This window comes from Lagopus leucura, unplaced genomic scaffold, assembly GCF_019238085.1.
Source record: "Lagopus leucura isolate 7727_CA_CO unplaced genomic scaffold, USGS_WTPT01 Super-Scaffold_100001, whole genome shotgun sequence".
In the NCBI taxonomy this organism is placed as follows: Eukaryota; Metazoa; Chordata; class Aves; order Galliformes; family Phasianidae; genus Lagopus; species Lagopus leucura.
In genome coordinates this window covers 90,739,895-90,762,193 of record NW_024962262.1, presented here as the reverse complement: position 1 = coordinate 90,762,193, position 22,299 = coordinate 90,739,895, and the positions used below count along the sequence as shown (strand labels likewise).

Sequence of the window (22,299 nt, the reverse complement as noted above, 5' to 3'; positions counted from 1 at the left end):
TGAGTAGGTAAATCTGAATGAGCTGAGAGCCCATATTGGTCCCTGTATTTAAAAGGGATTAGAAAAAGGAGGGAATCAACGTTTTTCATAGGTAGCCAGTGATAGGGCAAGGGAATGGTTTTACATTCAAGAAGGGAAGATTTAGATTGAATATCAGGTGGAAGCTCACCATAGAGTGAGTGGTGAGGTGCTGGAACAGGCTGCCCAGAGGGGCTGTGGATGCCCTGTCCCTGGAGGTGTTCAAGGCCAGATTGGTTGTGGCCCTGGGCAGCCTGGTCTGGTTCTACCAGATCTGGAGGTTGGTGGCCCCACATGTGGTGCAGGGTTGAAACTTAATCCTTGAGGTCCTTTCCAACCCAAGCCATTCTGTGAGTGGGTTGTGTTGTGTGCTTGTGCTGTAATCCTGGTTTATTTCATCTTAAAAAAGCTCTGTGATAAGACTGTTTCTTGCTAGTGCTATTTGTAATCTGATTTCTGCTTTCCAGCTTTGAATGGCTATGTTGTGTTAAAGGCTGTTTAAATGCTTTTTTCTGATGACCACTTAACTTTGTGGCATATAGATACTAATATAGAATTCCTCATGAGGAATTTCCTTAGGACCTTGTAAATGATGCTAACTGGCCAGATTTTCTCAGTTGCACTTAAAGAGCAGCTGTAGGTGCAATTAATTCGTTACTCTTATTTTGTTATGTCACTTGTTACAAGGTTTTGTTCTTGTGTGAAGAGGGGGATGGGGGGGGGGGGGGGATTTGTGTAAGTAACCTATTTAAAATCAGTTTTTTAATGGAGCTTATATAGGCAGCAGTGGCATTCAGTGCCTCAGAGACCATAACCAGGAATATATTTTGTCAAGAGGATGGTGAGTTACTGAATTAGGCGCGTGAGAGGTTGATCAAACTTCAGTTTGTAAGCTAGAAGTACTGTAAACACTCTTCCTGTTTTCTGATTAGGAAGCAGAATGATTGAGTTGGAGAGAGCGTTGTGTAAGTCTGGGGAAAAAATTCCAAGAAGAGTTAAGGGAAATGTAGGAATATATGAATGTAGATGAAATAGAGGGAATTAGGTGGGAATGAGATAAACAGCAAATCATGCAGTAATATGCAACATCAGTGAAAACAATTCTTCCCAGCCTATAAAGGAAGAAGAGATGTAAAAGTTCTTAGCGAAGAGCTTGTCGTCTTCTCCTGGATGTGGAGGGCAAGAAGTGTAGGTGTGGAATAGCAGATGGCAACGTGCTGCAGGTGTGCATAAGTCAGGCTCCTAGGGAACTCATGGCTAGTAGCTACTTTGGGTCTGGAAAAGCTAGGCCTGTGATTGCTGCCGCATGACTTAGCGTGTAGTCTTATGGTAAAGAACTTTACACACAGCCCAATAACTTCCAAGTCAAGTTGAAACAAACAACTTCCTGAAGCTATCAAATAGATGAATCCTAGATGTTATTTTTCCTCCATCTTTCTTTTCCATTAATTAGCTTTTAGACTTTGGGCTGCTTCAAATGCTTACTGATAAGCTTGTCAAGTTTGAGTTACTGGTAGAGTGAAAAAATACGAGGAACAATAAAGCACTTCTTAAATGCTGCTGTCTTCTATCCAGCTCCCAGTGTTTTCCCAAGTGTGGGAAACCAATGCAGTCAAGTTTTTACATCTGGACATTAGCAAGAAGGTCACTGTTGAATTCAGTACTAGAAATAACAAGCTTTCAGACTCTCCTCTTTAATTACTACTCCATTCTTAAATATTTTTGTCTTTTCAGCTTTCTCAAGTAGTATTGGAAGTAAAATAATTTTTAATGTTGTAATACATAGAATAAGATAGCATGTCCTTACCTTCTCAGAACTAAAGCCAGTCAAATGGTGTTTATCTAGAATTGACTGGAGTACTAGAATTTCTTAGAGCAGTAAATGGCTCTTCCTTATTATTTACTGTTCTTCCTGTATCAAATTTTCATTTAAGATACAGATGATCATTTCCCCCTTTTCTATGTGTCAAAGTTATTTTTGAAGTGACACTTCAAGCTTGTCCTCAGTATCTTCCTGCAATTAGTCTGAACTTTCTTTCTTAATCCAGTTTTTTATGGGTGTTCTTTACCCCTACCTCTGTTGCTGCTTTACTTGCAGTACCACCCATGTTGCATATGATTAAGCTGAAAACTAATTATTGTTGGGACAAGCACTGTTATGAACACTCTATCGGATGAAAGGATGTTGGAGATAATATTTGTACTGTACAAATGCACCAGGCAGTCTAAATAGTACTACTTCTGTGCATTAACATTTTTGATGTATTTCTGTTTTCCTAAGATACAGTCTCTTGAAAACAGAAGCAGTATTTCTTTATTAAGGTACGTAAGCATTTATCAGTAGAGCTAAAGAAAATAAACAAGAGAATTTGGCTATGGGCATACTGCTAATCATTTCTTATGAGATTTTTGGACACACTGTTGAAAGTTCAGTGTGTTGTCAGTAGCTGAGATAGCATGGAACAGCCTCCTCTGCTAGCCAGCACATGCAATATAACAACTTATTCAGGATATTGTATGTAGGAAAAAGTTGACTAAAGGTAGGTGGTATTCTGCTGCTTCAGCAGTTTATGGTATCAGGTGTAGTTTAAATGTGTGCACCCAGCTTATGTTTAAGACAACTGTTAAGTTCAATGAGTATAAAATAGGCTTTTGACTCTTGTGAAATGTCTTGATTATCATTTGATATGTCAATGCTTTCACAAACATCTAATAATTTACAGTGCCTTCTGGCAAATAATAAGTTAGTCTTGTTGAAGAAATTGTTTTGTGTAAGTTTCATGTGGGACATTATAAAAATTCTGAGTGTTCTGTCTCTCAGAAAGAGGTGAGGACTGTAGAACCCAATGGAAATGCAGTGGAAATTCCCTTGGTTGATAAATCTCGAGCCATTTTGTAATTGTGTTTCCAGAGATTTAAGAGGCAGGTGTGCTACACTTAGTGTAGGTATGCTAAGCCCAGTGTAGTTGTAAATAAGGTGAAAACTAAGGGAAGTGAAGAAAAGGAGTTATGGAGTCGCTGTGATTTGAGACTAAACTGTGAAGAGGTGGGAAGACTGCAGGCTGAAGGAATCATAGCATCACAAAGTTGGGAACGACCTACAAGATCATCTAGTCCAACCGTCTCCTCATCACCATTGCCACCACAAGCACTAAACCACATCACGCAGCACGTCATCCAGATGCCTCTTGAACGCTGCCAGGGACGGCGACTCCAACACCTCCCTGGGCAGCCATTCCAGTGCCTGACCACTCTCTGAGAGAAAAAGGTCTTCCTCATGTCTGAATGACTGGCAGAAACATCATGGATTTTAGCGAAGACAAATGTGAAATTCTCAGAGGGAGGAGGATGAGTTGATGCAGCAACAGAAGTGTAGTGTATACTGGCAGAAAAGTAGCTTTCTAAGAAAGAGCCTAGAGGTGCTTCTAGGTCAGCAGTGTGTGTTTGAGGTGTAAAAGGTGAAGAGCATACTGAGTATAGCCAGTCAGTTGAAAAAAATAATAATTCCCTACTATTCTAAGCTTCTGAAGCTGTACTTGGAACAGCTGAACTTGGAACTTGTATTCACTTCTGTGTGCTAAGGTACAAGACAGGTGCCGGTGCCTCTTTGCAGGTCCATTAAGGAGACTGCAGTGTGTTGTATATGAAGGGAGACTGAAAGTGAGGGTGTGTTGTTTTGTTGTTTTTTTTTTTTTTTTTTTTTTCAACCTTCAAAGAAGTCTAAAAGTATGTGGTGGGAGGAAATGATAACTGCTGGCTGCAGTGGCAGAGTGTGAGGGGAAAAAAAAGGAGTGACAGGAAAATAGGCTTTCCTTAGAGGTGCCCAGGGACACAGGAAGAGGCAACAGACAATCTACAAGAGAAATTCTAATAGTTATTTATTGTTTATTATTAGCAATGCTTTTTTTTTTTTCTACAACACAAATGAAACTCTGAAACATATTTTGGAATATCTGTCCTTGAGGATATTGAGAACCTGACTATGGTATGACACAGAACATGATCTGACTTCAAAGTTGGCCCTGCTTTGAGTTGGGGATAGGGCTGGATAACTTCCAGAAGTCCCTTGCCTTCTAAAAGAGCCTCATATTTTGTGCATGAGTAGGCAGGAGTTGGTGTAGTGTAGTTGCTAGCCCTTGAAGTAATGTAGAAGCGCTTAGAAGTCTCTTTCTATTAAGCTTGAGATGTCCAAGTGCAAGTCTGAAACAAGATTTTCTTTTAAAGCTTTTTCACTTGTAGGTTAAGAATTGCTAAAAGCTTACTTGAAGGTTGGTTCTCATTGTTAACCCCTAAAATAAGTAACAACTTATAAGGGTTGTTTTCACCACTTGATTGTATTTCTTCTGTTAGCTCAGTAAGTAGCCAGTAAGACATACTGCAGCTGCAAGTATTACTGGCAGTGTGACAAATACTGAAAATGCACTTTGGCAGTTGCTATAAAGCATTAATTTGCTTGGCTATTACTAACTTTAGCTTACTGTCTTGATGTATATTCTGTCTAAAAAGGGTTAACTTCAGGACTAATTTGCAGTAGAGAGTGGCCTCAAGAGCTTCAAGTCAGCGATGTAGGGGGCAGCAGGCATTTTCATAGCTCTGTAATGTAACTGGTAATTCATCTGATCTTTTCATGAACAGAGAAGATCTAGGTATTATATTTTACAATTTGCTGCTATTGAATGTGTTCACTTTGTGTTTTATAATAGGATTGCAGTTGTTAACTACTGGCAGATAATGCTGCAACTTTCTAAGTAGGTAGAAATGCAGAGTCAATGCTTAGATGTCTTCATGAACTTGTGATTTAGCTACTTAATATAGTACAAAATACAGCTTAATTTCTTTTTCCCCAGACCTCTGTTCTTCCTAGAATAGATGTTATATGCCCATAAACTGACAAGACTGTGTATAGAAAGGGAAGGACTGGATGAATAGTTTCCTCCTTAAGGGAATTGGGACTTTCCTGAGGATTGCAAGTCTTGCTCCTTCATCTAGAAAGCCATTGCACACAGTATTCCTCACCATTTTTTTTAAATGATTTTCTAATCCGTGTGGAAGGCAGAGTTATGGGAACAGGGAATGCTGAGTGCTTAGAACTGTTGCTACTGCCAAAACTCAATTGATTATTTTAAGAAATTCAGAAATCCTGTTTGTACAGGTTTCTTTGCTAGATTATCCTTAAACTTTCTGGAAGTACTGTGTACTCTCTCAACACCAAATTCTGCTGGCGTTCTGAGTATTGCACGTGCCTAACTCCATTAGTATTGGACAAACCTGTCAGAGTATTGGTGACTCACCTGTCCTTTGAAAAAAATGTCAACTGAAAGGCGTTGGGATAGCTTTTGTTTCTTGCTTAAGAAAGCTTATTAACTTGCTGGCTGCTAACTGGGATTAGTCTTGGTAGGGATATATCTTAAACTGCGATCACAGAACTTCTAATCGTCAAATGAAAGACATTAAAATTGGTTTATGATTTCATTTTATGGTTTAATTTTGTTCTGTGCATCATAATACCTTTGCATTTTGTGTAAAGTGTCACTGGAAGGAATATGATAGGTAATGAGGTTCTTGTAGGTTTTGTAGGCATTTGCTGACATGATCTGAAGCCTTTGGAGACATCACTTTCGGATCCAGGATGTTGTGGAGAGAATGTCTAGACTTTTGATAACATTCACTGCAGATATCCCTGTGGTCACTAGTGATTCTTTCACAGATATTCACTGTAAGCATAGAATGACCCTCAGTCATAGAATGATTTAGTTTGGAAGGGACCTGAAGTATCACTTAGTTCCAACTCCCTTTCCTGTGACCAAGGTTGCCACCCAGCAGATCAGGCTGCCCAGGGCCCCATCCAAGGTGGCCTTGAATGCCTCCAGAGATGGGGCATCCACAGCTTCTCTGGGCAGCCTGTGCCGTAGCATCGTCACCTTCTGAGTAAATAATTTTTACCTGACATGTAAACTAAGTTTTCCCCTCTCTTAGTTTAAGACCATTCCCAGTTGTACTTTTACTATCAGACCGTGTAAAAAAAAAAAAAAAGTTGGATTCCTTCCCATTTATAAGCTATGTTTAAGTACTGGAAGGCTGCACTGAGGTCTCCTTGGAACCTTCTCTTTTCCAGGCTAAACAAGCCCAGCTCCCTCAACCTTTCTTCATAGGAGGGATGCTCCAGCCCTCTGATCGTCTTTGTGGTTGTTCTCTGGACCAAGAGTTTGAAGGACATGATGCTTTTGTAATCTGAAGTGCTAACATGAGGGACAAAAAGGAAATAATTCAAGAGGGATGTGATGTGAGAGGCTTTTTTTTTTTTTTTTTTTATTCCCACTTGAGTCAGCACAAAGGATGACCCCATCCCTACTGCCTAGGTGCAAGCACATCTGTTGTGGAAAGCAAACAGGATGAATTGTAAATCTGTGCCAAAAGAAGAATATGGCTGGCCAAAAAACATCCAGAGGTGTTTGGGCTATGCTAAAGACAATTTATAAGCAGGGGAGGGAGCCTCAGTGCTGCCTGGTGGGAGGGGATGGCAGAGATGGATCCAGGCTCCCTTCAGAGATGTGACATGAGAAGAAATAGACGTGCTGAAGCATGTGAAATTCTAAGTCAATATAAGAGGAAAAATAGATCTCAAAGGACAATCAGTTACTGAAGCAGATGCACTAAGTGCTTGAAGAGTATGATTGTGGTAATAGGCAAAACTTGACTGGATGAGATTCCATATATGAAATAACTTTAAATCATCATTAGAGGTTGTCTGATTTTTCTGACAAACAGTATATTATGAAGAAACCTGCACCTAGGACTTCTCATGTTTATGGTAAGGTGTTTTTTTTTTTTTTTTTTTAAAAAAAAAAGCATTTGTAATGGCATTAAATACCTTTTCTGATTAAGAAGTGGAGATGCTTGGAATCTTGGGGGGGAAAGAAAAAAAAAAAGAAAGTTGGGAGGGTATTTTTCTGACCAAGCCTTCAGTTAGCAGTTACTGCTGTTTGTTTCTTCTAGAGAGATTCATATGATGGAAACTGTAGTGCTGGGTGGTGCTGGTAGGCAGTGGGATTTCATTCATTGTATTTTTTAATTTTTTTGAGTTGGAGTTGCCCTTACTCACTTGGTATGGACAACAAGTAGTTAGACTTGTATAAAGTGCATTGCACAGAATTATGGAGGACCTTGAGAAACAGTGATTGATTAATGAAACAAGTTGGCTAATATAGATGAATGTTGAGTGATGCAACTGAGGCTGCCTTCATGGAGTGGAGGAGAAGGCTTGCATACGTTATGGCTTTCAAACTATTTTTGAACTTGGAAACAAGATCTTGAGAATGTGATGGTCAGTTCCTTGAAATAGTGGCTTTGCGTTACCATTAAAAGGGTGTTGGCAGGCAGGGCTGCCAGTATGTTACATGCTTACATATAGAAATAAGCTGTTTGTCCATTCTTCAAATACTGTGTTCAGTTTTGCTCCCTTGGTCTTAAAAGCAAACAAAAAGCAAAAATAAAACACCTTAGGATTGAATAGACTAGATATCAAGAAGAAACTCTTTACTGTGAGGGTGGTGAGATGCAGGAACAGGTCGCCCAGTGGGTGGTCTTAAAGGGCCTTTCTAATCCAAACCATTCTATGAAGTTATTTCAGGGAAAGATCAGAAGTATGAAAGTGAGTCCCTATGTTAAGCAAATGAAGACTTCTCAGTTGAGGAGAAGAGGTGGGAGAAAGGAGAGGAAGGTTTATTGTTGTATCAATGAAATATTGAGTGACTATTGCTTCTGTCTGTGACTGTTCTTGGTAATTTTTCTTGGATGAGTGTATAAACACAGGTGCATAAAACTATGCTACTAAGCTGCTGACTCATGAGAAACTACACATGGAGTGAATGGAAACAGTCACAGTACAAGTCTGCCATCTTTATCAAACGGTCGTCCTGTTTTTGCAGTGTTTCTCGTAATGATAGGAAGTTGAGGCTATGGAGATGGTGTCAGTGCTTTTTAACCTTTATGAGCATACTCAGTAATATAAACACTCTTATTTGGCAGTGTATGTAATTCAGGACCTCTCTTGGGTTGCCTTCCCTGAGAACAAAAATGAGTTCTTGCAGTGCTTTCTTGTAGGTAATATGTGAGGTGTTTGAACGTGCTTTGTTTGCTTTGAGACTCCCTAAACGGCTAATACCTGTAGTACCGTGTTCAAGGTGAATTTCAGATCAATCTTGACTGATGCTACTCAGAGCTGAGTGTTTACATGAAATGTTCTGGAGTGGCACTTGCAATTCTTGAAAATAACTACTGTACATGTAAACTTGCTGTAATTTCCAGCAATCCCCTCTTACTTGTATTTGTTCCTGCTGACTACTGTTTTAATTTGGCCCCATTAGAATTTGGAGTTCTATCTTATTTCTTTAGACTGGCTGAGAAAGACTTGTTATGTGCAACTTAATGTGTGTGTTTTGTCTCTAACACGGTTTCCTGGCAGCCCCACAAAGATACAGAACAGAGGCACAACATTACTTCTGACCTTCCTCTGTATTTGTTAGCATTTCAGTTTAAGCTAGATGCCACGTAGGAGAACCTCAGCCATTGCCTTCTGATTGGTTTGTCAGGGCTGTTAACTCGTGCTCTTTTAAAAGGTTTTGAAGATGTAGAAGTACTTAGACATTGCCATCAAAGATTTGAGTAGTAATGTGAAGAACTTCCCTTGTAATTCCCCTTGCTTTTTATTTAGTGTTTGTACCTAAATGCTATACCTGAGATTAAATCGGTTTAAAATGGGACTATGAAGTATTCATTTCTTGGGCTGGAAATGGAGTACACAACTACAACAACGCTCTTATTAGTGTATTTGAGGGAGCAGCACTAAGGATGAGATCTTTTCCTCTAGTCCTGCTTTTGAGCCTGACAGTTCCTGGAAAAAGGGTGTTTTGTTTTGCTTGTTCCTCTTTAAAAGTGGTGGAATAGGAAGTTGTGCCTGTTTTAAACTGAGGTTGGAATGTTTATTGTGGAAGAACATGCAGCTGCCTTGTAGATTGCCTCAGTCATTAGTTTTGTAAATATCTGAATGCTTAGTATCAGAGTAAACACAAGTCTCTGAATTTACAGTATACTAACATACACAGAAGACAATAGTTCAGGAGTGTGTTAAGCAGACAGTGAAGTTAATGTAGTTTAAGTTGAAATTCCAGAGCAAGTTTTCAAGTTGCTGGGGCTCTGTAAACATTATTTATGAGTAGTTGAACTTAAAGCTTTAACCTTATAAAATTGGCTTACTGAGAATGTCCTTGACAACTCAATTTGAATCATGAGCTTAACCTTTTTTAAGAACTTAGCTAGTTTCTTAGATTGCATTTAATTTTCTACTGCCTGATACAAAAGATCTTCAGACTGTGGTAGAAAGCAGTATAAAGGGCTGTATGAGGAGTTAGTGTAACTTGTGCTTCTGCTTTAGTTTTATGTGAAGAAAAACCCTGTGAAATAAGAATGGTGGCTTAGATGTGAACTTCTATGACTGTGTAAGTTGAGACATATTATGTTAAACAGTTTAAAATGACCTGGTATTTCTTTGGAGTAAAACAGCACTTAGCAGTAGGTTACTTTGCTTCCCGCGATGGAAGATATTCATCTAATGAACAAAATACTTCATGGGTTAGTGAGTGCTAGAGGGGGGTACAACTGTATAACTTGCTGACGTGGGGGAAAAATATTAGATCAAGGTCATCAAGTCTGTATATGAAGCTATTTGTATAGTAGGAAATGTTTTTTGTCCAGTGTTGCATTATCTGGCCTTCTGAAAGGAGGCAATGAAGGAGCTGCTAACACCAGTCTCTTGGTACAGTGGTGTGGTGCATTGTCAGCTCTATTCTTAGGAGCAGAAGGTGGAGGTTCAAAGTAGCCACAAATTCTTCAGAACATTCTGTGGTAATATTTAACTGAGAGTTTGTCTCTTGAGCTACACTTGTCAATTAGACATGACGTTCCCCTTTTTGTTGTAGCCCTTGTAAGCATGTGGGCTGTAGTTCCTAGGGAGTGCTGCTTACATGTTGGAATTAAGACTGGAGTTAAGTTTGGGTCCAATTATAGGTAAAACAAATGAACATTTAGAACTTAATCTACACACTTGAAAGTGAAGAATGTGGATAGCTGCATTAGTGCTGATACATCAGTGCTTTAGGAGAGATCTAGGAATATGCCATTATTTTCAAAAGGTCCTTTGAACCCTATTAAAATGAAGGGGGGGGGAGGGGGCAAAATAGCTAGTGAAGGTAGATGAGGGCAGAGTGAATTACTTTTGCCTTAACCCAGTACTTTTTCTCCCCTATGCCAAATTTCCAAGTCTTTGTCTTATAATAGGCATTTCCATGTGTATTGCACTGTTCTGATCAACACTGAGCAAGGTTTAAGAATTCTTTAAAGAGAATTTTTTCTTCAAAAAGAGGAAGGTGGGAAGGTGAACTTAGGTAGTGAACATAATGGTCATAGAAGTCTACCTCATCCTTCATTTCTGCTCTCTACCTACCTTGTTGCAAAAAAAAACAAAAAAAAAAAACCAAAAAAAAAAAAACAAACTTCACTTACAAAGTAGCTTTCTACTTCAAGCAAGGGGTTGTGACAAAACAAGTGATGCTGAAAGAAGAATAAAGTTATGTTAAAATAGTAGCTCATTGGTCTACATTCAGGGCTTTTTTTTTCCTGAGGACGTGGTTAACAATTTGAAACACAAGCTGATGTTGAAAAATTTTGTGCTGCCTTAGTTCTGATCTTTTTTTGACGTTGTACTTTGTGTTCTCTATATTGAAGATGTGCACAGACTTCTTCCCAACAATTTAAACATATAATTTTATAAAGCCTCAAGTGGTGATTTTAGGCTTACTTTCTGTAGAGTCCTTAAGTGCTTTGAATCTCTAGCTAAACAAATCTTAAAACGCCACCAGAATGTGTGGCTGTGCTATCATTGCCCCTGTTACATTACTACTTGTGATTGACTAAACAAGAGATAACCTGGTGTGGGAAGCTGGTTCAGAAAAAAGAAGTGACTTTTTAATTATTTTCTAGAGTGAGCTTTCGTAGGTAGCTGATAAACAGTGATGCAGTGGGGGAATGACTGGAAGAATGAAACTGGTCTTTCTCATGTTAGCTGAAATTAGGTTGACCTCATGATGTTTAGTCTGACCTCGAAACTGTTCTGTGGTAAGTTTTGCTGACCTAGCAGCTTGGTGTCACTGAAATAGGATGTCTTTATTGTTTTGCTCTACTCTTGACTTCAGTTCTTGTTTAGCTGCTCCATGTGTTAGTGGGTGCTAAAGCAGGATACATCCTTAACTTTCTGGATAACTTGCTGATGTGGGGAGAAACTGTAGGTTTTCTGGTCTTGCAGTGTTTGAGTCTACTGTCTTGTGCAGCCAGTTGAAAGCTACTGCAGAATAAGTGGCTAGCAAGTGGCAAGGTTGTCTCTCTTCCTTAGAGTCAGACTACTAAGTAATAGGCCACTGTTCTATAACAGATTAAATGAAAAATGAGCATTTCTGTAATTGTGTATGACCATTCCATATAGAAACATCTCTGTTCTGTTTATGAATAACAAAGTTGGAAATGTGGAGACTAACCTCTAATGTAATAGCATGAGCGCTTTGGTGTATTACGGTTGCTATACTTTCATGACCCTATTGTCTGTCTTTTTTTTTTTTTTAACTGATAGGAATTTTAGAAATTATCAGCTTTTGTCATTATGGTCCATATTTGGTAGCCTCAAGTTCTGTGGATCCTAAAACTAAAAGCAAGCTATAGATTCTTTAAGCAGCCTGAAACTGAAGAGTTGTTGAACTGAATGTGAATCTTAATTTTAAAATTCAGTCAAGGTTTTCTTTTATCTTGGTTTAAACATATCCAGACACAACTAGGTTATGCAACTTGATCTAATACACTTGCAGTATTGTGCCTTGAAATCTGCCCTCAATTTAAATGTGACACCAAATGTGATGGGAAGAATGAAGAGAGATACTGCAGCTTGTTTGGGAAGGGAGCAGTGTCAGATCTCAAAGGGCCAAAGTGCTCTTCCAGAAGGTATTTAAACAAGGAGTTTATGCTTTCTGTTCCTGCTTTCACAAAGGAGCAAGTCCGTAGCTTCAATTTTGCAGTAATGTGCATGTTGAGACTTCAGTCTGAGGTAGGACAGTCCTGGAGTATTAAGTATAGAACCATGAGTAGTAAAGGAATACTGATTTGTAAGTCCTCAAAGGTTGTAAAACTGGAGATCAGAGGGTCTGTAGTAGTTTGAGGAGCTCAGTTGATTGTCAATTCCTGCATGTGTCTTAAGAGTTATCTGTTAAGTAGATTGAGAGGCTTACTAGCCTACTTACAAGTAGACTGGGGAAGCGGGTACTTCAAGTTGTAGATCAGTTTTGAGGGAAACTCAGCTGCTTAAATGCTGTTGGTTTTAGAGGCAAGGTAGTTTTGTGCTAGACATGAGGTAATCTGATCAGCATGGGTCAGTACTGGAAAACATTACTGACAATCTCTAACTGATGAGAACAAGGTAAGCTCTTGGTCTGTTGCCTGTGCAATCTGAATAGTAGGAAGAACACTCATTAAAGGATGAACACGGAGGCAAAAGTCTAGCTAGCAAGAGCACGTCTGACTGGTGCAAACAAGGGATTTTCCAACACTTGTGCAGGCCAAATGATGCAATTACTTTGAAAATTTTTGCATTAACAGCACTGGATGCCATCTCACAATAAGATACTGAAGAAATTTTTTGTAACCCACCAGTAGAGGTTATCTGTTTGGTAGTGTCCTCAATTAGATGAGTTGCATGAAAAAATCCTGTGCTCAAAAGACATCCTGGAATGTGCAACTTGTCAGTATGTATGATTGAGGAACTCAGAAGGGAGATAGAAAAGGAACTAATGAGTGAAAAGAAAACTTAGCTGCAACAGATTTGAACATAAAGAATAAACACAGTAATATTTGGATTTGAGCTGATAGTTTGCAAATCAAGATCTCAGTTTGAGTACTAATTTTTTCTTTAGGAATGGTGAAAATCCAGCGTTTCAAGTGTGCGAGCAAAGAAGGTTGTATTTCAGTCTTGAAGTTTTGAAAGGAGAATAGCTAAACTAAAACACTGTGTCTTGTGTGTGGGTATCTTGGATTTAATTAAGGAGATTAAAAAAATGTGGCCTCAAAGTGACTTGTGCATTATAAGCTTCTAAAACTGTGTTTTGGAGTAGACATGTGACTTGCTCACTATTTAGCTACAGTCTTTGAGCAAAACAAATTCTTGAATGAAGGTATTTGTGTCAAAGGAAATAACAACCTTTAATGAAGAACTTTGGAGTCATGGAGAGCCCTGAATATCAACATAGTAATTAACTTGCTAGTTTAAACTCTTACCTTGATTGTTCAGCAACCAAAAGAAGTTAAATAATGATAACCAGAGATATGAATGCAGATAGACCATGTGGTTGTTTTCACCTGGGTTTGGGAAGGACAAAGTAGGCTGACAGATACAAAAGAGGATGATTCTGAGAACTACCAAAGTAATTTTTAAATAAGTGATTTCTTGGCCTAGGAGAAACTGCAACAAAGAATGCTTGTCGATTCTAATAAACTCTAATGAGTAATTGCTTCCATTACCTCTGTGCAGTCTGTTTGGGAGGCAGCCTACTGGTTTATTTAACAAGTTTTATAGCCATCCTAAGCATAGTATCAAAACATCAAGTGATGCATATAAGACTTAGGATGGCATACTTCAGAATCTTTTCAGTTGACTTCAATAAACTGTCTTCAGTATGCATACTCTGTTTTAATCTGTTCTGTAAACAGAGAAGGTGAACAATAAGAGCTTCTGATACCTTTAAGTGCTCTTTGACAGTAACTTGGATGTGTGATTGTCTTCCTTTTAAATTATTTTAAAACGTGTTGCTTCAGTAAGACTTGGGATTTCTTGCATGGAAATGCTTGAGGTAGTGTCAAATCTGTGTTTCTGTGGTTAACGCAAGTTGCCTGCTAGTAGGCAGTAGGACATCTTCACTAAACAAAACTTATGACTTTCTTAGTTGCTTTGATTCATTTTACTGGAAGTACTTTTTTCATTTATTTTTTTCTCTTCAGCTAAAAGGAGATGGACATCATCAGATAATAACCTTAAAAGAATAGGAAGGGAAATACTGTTGGCAAGGAACTTAAGACCCTGAACAGTTATGAAAATATTTAGTGACAAATAAAAGTGGGCCAGAACCTTGAGGTTTCTGAAGTATGAGAATAGAATCTGTGTGATTCTTGTCTACTCTTATTTGTCTTTTAGTACTGAGAATTAAACTAGTGTGCACATGGTCATCAATGGATCATTACTACTTTAGGGAACCATGTAAGAAATGACTTTAAGTCCATATGATAAAGACCTCTTCCTTTATCTGTAGTTTTGTCTGAAAAAGTTTTGCATGACACTACAGTGTTTTCAAACCTCGGTGGTATCTAAAAGCTGCTTTCAGAATTTGGCTTTTGGCAATTAATAGAAGTTACAATTGCTTGAAATATGAAACTGACTATGTGTAATATCCTCCTCGTGATGAAGTAACTGAAGTCTGGTTTTCCTACATGAGTTATTACTTTGTTGGGAGCAGCGAGTCTCATGCAGTCTGACTTTTCTTTCATGTTCTGCTCAGACCCAGCATTCAAACACTATCAAGATTATTTAAATGAGAAACACTTAGTTTTTCATGTTTAAACAGTTTTCCAGTAAAAGGATCAAAACTTCCAGTGCAACTGTATGCCTTGTTCCATATAAGGTTGTTAGATATATTCCTAAAATCATGGATTAACTGTTAGGTTTTGGGTGACTTGTTTATAATGATGAACCTTGTTACAATTGAAGAGAGCCTGCTGGCTTCCCTGGGACTCAGTATTCTCAGCCATGAAAACATGGAGCGTGTCCAAAGTAAATGCACGTAGGCTCTTGCTGTAAGATGGGTGTTTGCAATTGAAGTGAGTGACAATCTACAGTGAAAGTTGAATATTGTTTGATAATGCATGTGGAAGTACAAAGAGAAGTTTTGTGCTGGATTGCACTGAGCAGTGTATTGCTGAGTCTGGAAAAGAAGAAAAAGCCTTGTATGTGAAATCTCTAGAAAAATTTTAATAGAAGAACTGGATTAGTATAGGTGAGTTGGTCTTGTATTTGGAGTTAGAATGTGTCAAAAGACAAAATAAACATAAAATTGAGGGCGATGTTCTGTTGGCTCTTTTCATGGAACAGGTAAATGAAGAACAAAATATAACTGATGAATGTTCTGTGGCTGGAGCTCTATTTGAAGTATCTTCCTGAAAGCCTTTAAATCTTGAGAGCAGTAGCAACAAAACTTCACTGCTGAAAATATCTGTGCAATCAATATAAGAAATGACGCAGTGTTCTCTGTGCACAAATGAGCTGTTAGAAGTACTGGTAGTAAAAAAAAAAAAAGGGGGGGTTCCTTTTCACTACTTCAAAGGAGTGATGGCTGGTTGAGTACCAACATGTAATATGTATTTTCCTAAAGTGCCATGGTCATCTTTATGTAACTAATACCTCTGATTATTAGAAGTAGACTTAACAAAAAGAAAAATCCTGACAAAACAACAAAAAATCCTAACCCAATTTAAATGGAGACAAAACAGCTTGTTTGCTACCAAGTAGAATGAGTCTTTTTTTTTTTTTTTTAATGCTGCTGGAAGTCTAAGCAGCTTTCATATAACTTTCCTTCAGGTGCTTTTCTGTCTTAGTAGTTTGCAGTTAATACTGCTGATCATTCTGTTAATCTTGAGTACAGAGTAAGATTCAGTGCAGACTAGAAATCGTGAATGGGTAATTTCTGAACAAAAATATTTTCTTACATTAATGGCAGTACAGGTATGTATGTTCTGAAATACATTAGTTTATATTTTGAGATTTCAGAAATAAAGTGTGAGCTTTCTATATAAGGTAAAATTGTTATCTTTCACTTTCTAATATTTTACTTCATGCTTAGATGTAATGACAAGTTGAGAAAGATTTGAAGAAAAGTTTCAATTAAGTGTTTGCATAGGCACTTCAGAAAGGGCAGCATTCTGGGTGCTGCATGTTGGTTACGAAGGTGTGGAAAGAGTAGAGAGAACATTCTTTCAGTACTTGTAGATTAAAAGTATTGAATATTCTCTTCTTGAGAGTTGTTTTATTGCCGTTTTGAGATTTCTGACTACTTTTTCCCTTTACCATCCTTTCCCAGTGACTGGCCTATCAACTGTCTTGATTTCTAGATATGTTTTAGTTTATTTGTGCTACTCAGTGTTTTCAGAGAATTCCTGACTAATGTCAGTAGTATACCGAAAGAAGTCTTTATCTGAATCTTTTAATTACTTGTTTAAATTACTTTGTTGACTTAGCTATGACTTCAGCACTGAGAAATTGTTGGGAAATAGAATCCTTCCAAGGATGGATTTGCGTATAGGTGTATAGATGTTTGTTTTTTTTTCCAGAAACAGGATTTCTATTTTATAAAGGCTTATTGACCAAAATGGTGGTTATTGTATCCATTTGAATGACTTCTTTGCATGTGAAAACTGGGCTATTAAAAGTTGAGCTGTTACTGAGAAAGTTAATCAAGATATAGTCCAGGTACTGGTTTGACAAGAAAAACTGAAAAATGCTGAGTAGTTAAAATAGTGCCTTTAGAACTTGAGTTCAGTAAAAATAAACTGTGGACTAAGACTTTGTGGCTTGGTTTCATTAGTTCACTTGAAGAATGGATGACTGAAGTTGCTGGAGCATCTGTTTAGCAAAAGAAGTTGAACCTGTGGTTTAATGTACTTTGCGTGGTTAGAAACTACATTGTCTGGAGCTTGAAGTGCTGTTGCTACTTTTGAAAGTACTGAAGGCCTTAAACAGAAATCAAATCTGCTATGAAGACATAGCACCACAGTGTAGGACAAAAATTGCATTTGTATGATGATGCTTATCTTTATTAGGATCTAGGATCTGTAGGCATCATAGGTGATAAAAGTCTTAATTTATGCCTTTCTTGTCAGGAGGTCTTCATTAGCATTATCTCAAGAAAGCAGAAGTAACTGAAGTATTTAAATTTTTACCTGATGCTCTAGATCAGTAATCAAGGTGCAAAAATACCATGTTGGAATATTTACCAGTAAACATGAACGTATATAGTGCTTATAACTAGTTAACTTCCTGGAAAATCAGTATACTAGTTACGTGATCTTCATGTTGCTTGATATAGTGCTGATTTTGACATTTGTGTTCTCAGAAGTATGACTGATCTGTATCCAGCTTGGTTTTCTCCTAAGGCAAGCTTTTGTAAGTTCAAGCTGTGTTTCCACATGGCTGTGGATCAGGTAAAACAATATGGTTTTTCAGAGAAAAGTAGAGTTCTCTTCGTAAAAGGTAAGCTAAATGATGAAGAGTTAATGTGAAGACCTTCTTATGTACCAACTAATACTTTTGTGGTGGTTTTTTTTTTTTTTTTTTTTTAGGTGCCTTAGCTGGACCAGTTGTTGATCCACATGTGACAGCAGTTTGGGGGAAGAAGGTTGCACTGAAATGCGTAATTGATGTAAATGAAACAATAACACAAGTTTCCTGGGAGAAGATCCATGGTAAAATCTCAGAGACTATTGCTGTTCATCATCCTGAATATGGAATTTCTATTCAAGAAAAATACCAAGGAAGAGTGTCATTTAAAAACTACTCACTTACTGATGCAACAATCATCCTAAAAAACGTAAGCTTTTCTGATGCAGGAGAATATATCTGTAAGGCAGTTACATTCCCTCTTGGAAATGCACAGTCGTCAGTAACTGTAACAGTATTAGGTAAGTAAACTTAAGGAAAAGAATTGAAATTAGTAGCATCAACTTATTAATATATTGCTTTTTTTGGACAATGCTTTTTAGAATTTGGACTTGGAAACAATACTGATTTTAGGGATCTGTGTGTGTGCTTGCTGAAAAGCTGTTGAAGACAGCGTTAGTCTTCATTACCTTCTAAGTTTGCTGTTAGTATGGTAAGTTAATGACATTGGTTGGGTTTGTAATATAAATTGTTAATTAATATTAATATAAATAAAAAAGTCTACACCTTGCAAGTGTAAAGTAGAATTATTCAGACTATTTCTGGGAATTCAAGCCCTTGTATAGTTACGTAGTTATCTGATGTGAAACTTATATGAAACTTGAACTTAAAAAGTAATTTTGTCTACCCCACTGAGAATTCTGTGTTGTTGTGCTTGTGTTCTGTTGGAAGGACCAGTACTGAATACCAGGTTAATTTAAATAGCTGTGCAATATGAAGTAAAACAATTACTTTGGCCTAATGACTTAACTGTTTGTCATAACTTTTATCTTCTAACAGTCAAGTTATTTATATATCCCTTGCAGGTAGTTAAGTGCTGTTTTGTTCAGCAGAGCTGACCTTCAGTGACTCTTTCTGTACATAAGTTTTGATTTTTAGGATATTCTTGGTTTCTGGTGTCTTCCAAAATTGTAGAATGCCCTATGAAATAAATCAGATGGATGTAACATAGTATGTGAACTGACTTCCACCACAAGGTGGGGCAAAATAGATGCATCAAAGCAACTGATTTAATCCAATTTAATATCATTAACTTCTTTAAGGAAGCTTTGTTTGATACAAAACACGTAGTCTTCTGATTCTTTCCTGCCTCTATTTCACCTGTTATGATTTTTGTCTGTGACAAGCAGTTACATCCATGGTTACTAAAGCAGTCTCTCAGCTTTTGGGTTCATTTCTATCACTAAACACTGGGAGGTTCTCATTGCTATCCCTCATCTCTTCTGTTTAGTCTTAGGTTTTTTTTTTTGTTTTTTTTTTTTTTTTTTTTTTTTTTTGCACCTTACTAGTAGCTATTTATTTTTGCCCCATTGGGTTTTGTTGAAGCACGAAGAGTCCCTGCAACTTGGAAAGCAAATCCATGGTTTGTGTGCTCATTGTTCTACATCTGAAAATGTAGGACTGCAGTGTGCTTAATAAGTTGTATACAACAACGTTTGTTAGAATAGATGAAGTATAGTATGTCAGGTGTAGTGCTCTTGGTCATGGCTTTTTTCTTAATGATGTAGATAGCTACTGGGAGTTATAAGCCTGTCAGTGGCGTGGTGTCAACCTCTGAACTTCAAAACTTCAACCAATTCTTTCCAAGTTAGTAACAAACATGCATATTTGAATAGTAAATGTTTAGCAAAATACAAGCTGAATGGAAGTGAGATAGGGGTATTAGGAGGATTAAAAAAACATATAGGTCAAGCCTCTCCTGACAGAAGTGAATCTAAATATTATTTTTCTTCCTTTAATTTGCAATCTTAACTGTTTGCTTTTCCATCCTGGTTAGCAGGTGCTTAGCTTATACATAGAGCTGGGTAAATTGGGAATGACTGCGTCAATGTTTTCTATTCTTCTGACAGTTTTTTGCTACAGAGTTATTTAATCTAGAGTTAAGTAGGAAAAGCAATAGGGGAGTGGTGTTTCATAGTGGTCTTTGGGGTTTCAGTAGCTTGAGTTCAACAGCAGAAGCTCAGGTCTGTTTTAAGACATAGAATAGCTCCAATCAGAACTTAAAATCCTGATGTGACTTAATCAGCTTTATTTGACTGTTTTCCTGCTGTTCTAAAAAATTGTCCCATGAGTGATCAAAGTCCAGCTGAGGTTGAAACTGGTTATTTCCAGTAGAAACATCACCTTTTTACCTCCTGGTTCCTATTTAGTAAGGAGTTGATTTGCTTACTATGTATAGCAGGCACATTAATCTAGTAATAGGTGCTATTAAAATGTAAAACAGAGGGGCTGAGGAAAAAAATAATTACAAGGTAATGTCGTATTTTGCCACAATATATTGGTCACTTAAGATAGAGGTTCTAAACACCAACTTATGTTCTTAAGCTTCACAGATGTAAATGCAGTGACTTCGCTTAGTCTATTTGCTTAGCTTAGTACTTTGTTGCTTTAAGGAAATGCACTGTAAGAGGAGAGGTAAGATGAAGAAATGTAAATGCTTTTCAGGTCACAGAGGCTAATTAATCTATCTAAAACTATGGTTCTTAAAGCTCATCTTCTATTAGCTAGAGCAAAAAAGAAATTTGTATGTCAGACTGTGTTCTGTGCTTTCCATTTCTCAAGATAGTGACTAAACTGGCCAAAATGGTCTTTGAAGAAAGAAGAGATGGTGTATAGCAGAGGTACTTCTGTTGCTAGCTAATTGAATACTACATATGATGATTTAAATAATTGGTTTGGTTTTTATCCCACTGTCTTGCAAAGCTAGAGTTCAGAATTGCAAAAAGCAAAGGCAAGAACCAAGAGAAGGAAGAGCTGCCTTCTGTAAGTGAAGTTCAGGTTTTAGACCATCTAAAGAACCTGAAGGTGTACAAGTCCATGGGATCCATTCATGGGTTCTGAAGGAAATGATGGATGAAGTTGCCAAGCTGCTATCCATCATATCTGGAAGGTCATGGCAGTCTGAAGTTCCCACTGACTGGAAAAGGGGAAACATAACCTCCATTTTTGAGAAAGGAAAAAAGATCCAGGGAATTACAGGCCAGTCAGTCTCACCTCTGTGCCTGGCAAGATTGTGAAGCAGATCCTCCTGAAAGTTCTACTTAAGACACACGGAAAATTAAGATGAGGTGATTGGTAACTAATATGGCTTCACCAAGAGCAAATTGTGCTTGTGAAACTGGGTGACTTTTTACAATGGAGTTACAGCATCAGTGAATATAGGGAGAACAACAGAAACCATCTACTTGCACTTATGCAAAGCATTTGCACTGTCCTGCATGGCATCCTGGATAGGGAATGGGCTGCATGGTCACACTCAAAGCTGTGGTCAATTGATCGGTATCCAAATGGAGGTGAAAAATGGCATTTCTTAGTTATCAGTGCTGGGACTGGTATTAAATAACACCTTTGTAGGCAGTGTAGACAGTGGGATCAAGTGCACCATCAGCAGGCTTGCAGATAAGACCAAGCTGAGCGATGCAATTGACATCCTGGAAGAAAGGGATGCCATCCAGAGGGACCTGGACAGGCTTGAGAGGTGAAGTTATGAAGTTCAGCAAGGCCAGATGCAAGATCCTGCACCTGAGTCGGAGCAAGCCCAAGCACACATACAGATCGGGTAGAGAATGGCATGAGAGCAGCCCTGAGAAGAATTCAGTGGGTGTCTGATGAAAGGTTCAACAGGAACCAACTGTGTGCTCCCAGCCTAAAAGGCCAATGGTATCCTGGGTTGCATCAAGATAAGTGTGACCAGCAGGTCAAGGGAGGTGATCCTGCCTCTCTACTCTGCTTTCATGAGACTTCACTTGGATTATTGCATCCAGTTTTGGAGCCCTCGTTACAAGAAGAACATGGATTTGTTGGAATGGAACCAGAGGAGGGCTATGAGGATGTTCAAAGGTTTGGATCACGTCCCCTATGAGGACAGGATGAGAGACCAGGGACTCTTCAGCCTAGACAGGAGAAGATGATAGGGGGACCATACAGTGGTCTTTCTGTACCAGAAGAGAGCCTACAGGAAAGCTGAGGAGGAACTTATTTTATAAGAGCATGTAGCGACAAAGAAAAGTGGCTTTAAACTGGAGGAGAGTAGGTGTAGACTAGATATTAGAAATTCTTTACTGTGAGAATGATGAGATGCTGGAACAGGTTGTCCAGCAGTGTTGATGCCCCCTCCCAGGAGGCATTCAGGGCCAGATTGAGCAGAATGATGTAGCAGGATGTGTCCCTGCTTATAGCAGAGAAGTTGGAACCAACTGATGTTGGGAAAAGTTGGACTAGATGACCTTTGAAGATCCCTTCTAACACAAACTATTCTATGATGTTAAGCTTGAGTAATGAAGTACTTCTTCCTCTAGAGACTTACTCTTAAGAATGACAGGCAGGATTTAAAACCTGTGAATCAAATGAGCTGCACAGCACAGAGTATTGAAAGTGAATTTACATCTGCCACCTTGGATAGATCCCCAGGCACACTGATGTACAAATTATGATGATGAAAATTTAAAGGAAGATGCATGTCTGTAGGAAGCTAGCTGATGTGGAGGTGGACAGGAAGTAATATTAAGAATATTTTTTTTGAAAAGTTACTAGGTACATGTAGGTTACAATGAAAAATGGGTTGACATTTCCCAGTGTCATGTTGTGACTAATTAATTAGTGAGTTTAATGGTCAGTCGAAATAATATTGTTTGTATTGTATTCATGCCAGTTACATCCAGACTTCCTGCATACAGTTATAGAAATATTTCTTTCAAAAAAAGCAA

General features: G+C 38.1%; 1 protein-coding gene across 4 annotated transcripts in view; it reads left to right on the top strand.

The window, feature by feature from the left end:
- NECTIN3 (nectin cell adhesion molecule 3) overlaps positions 1 to 22,299 on the top strand; it is a 62,070-nt gene that overhangs the window by 4,677 nt on the left and 35,094 nt on the right. For all 4 annotated transcript variants that reach the window (XM_042867832.1, XM_042867831.1, XM_042867830.1 and 1 more), the window contains exon 2: positions 17,497 to 17,835. In XM_042867832.1, coding sequence (XP_042723766.1) covers positions 17,497 to 17,835 — 339 coding nt within the window. The remainder of the gene's footprint in view (positions 1 to 17,496; positions 17,836 to 22,299) is intronic.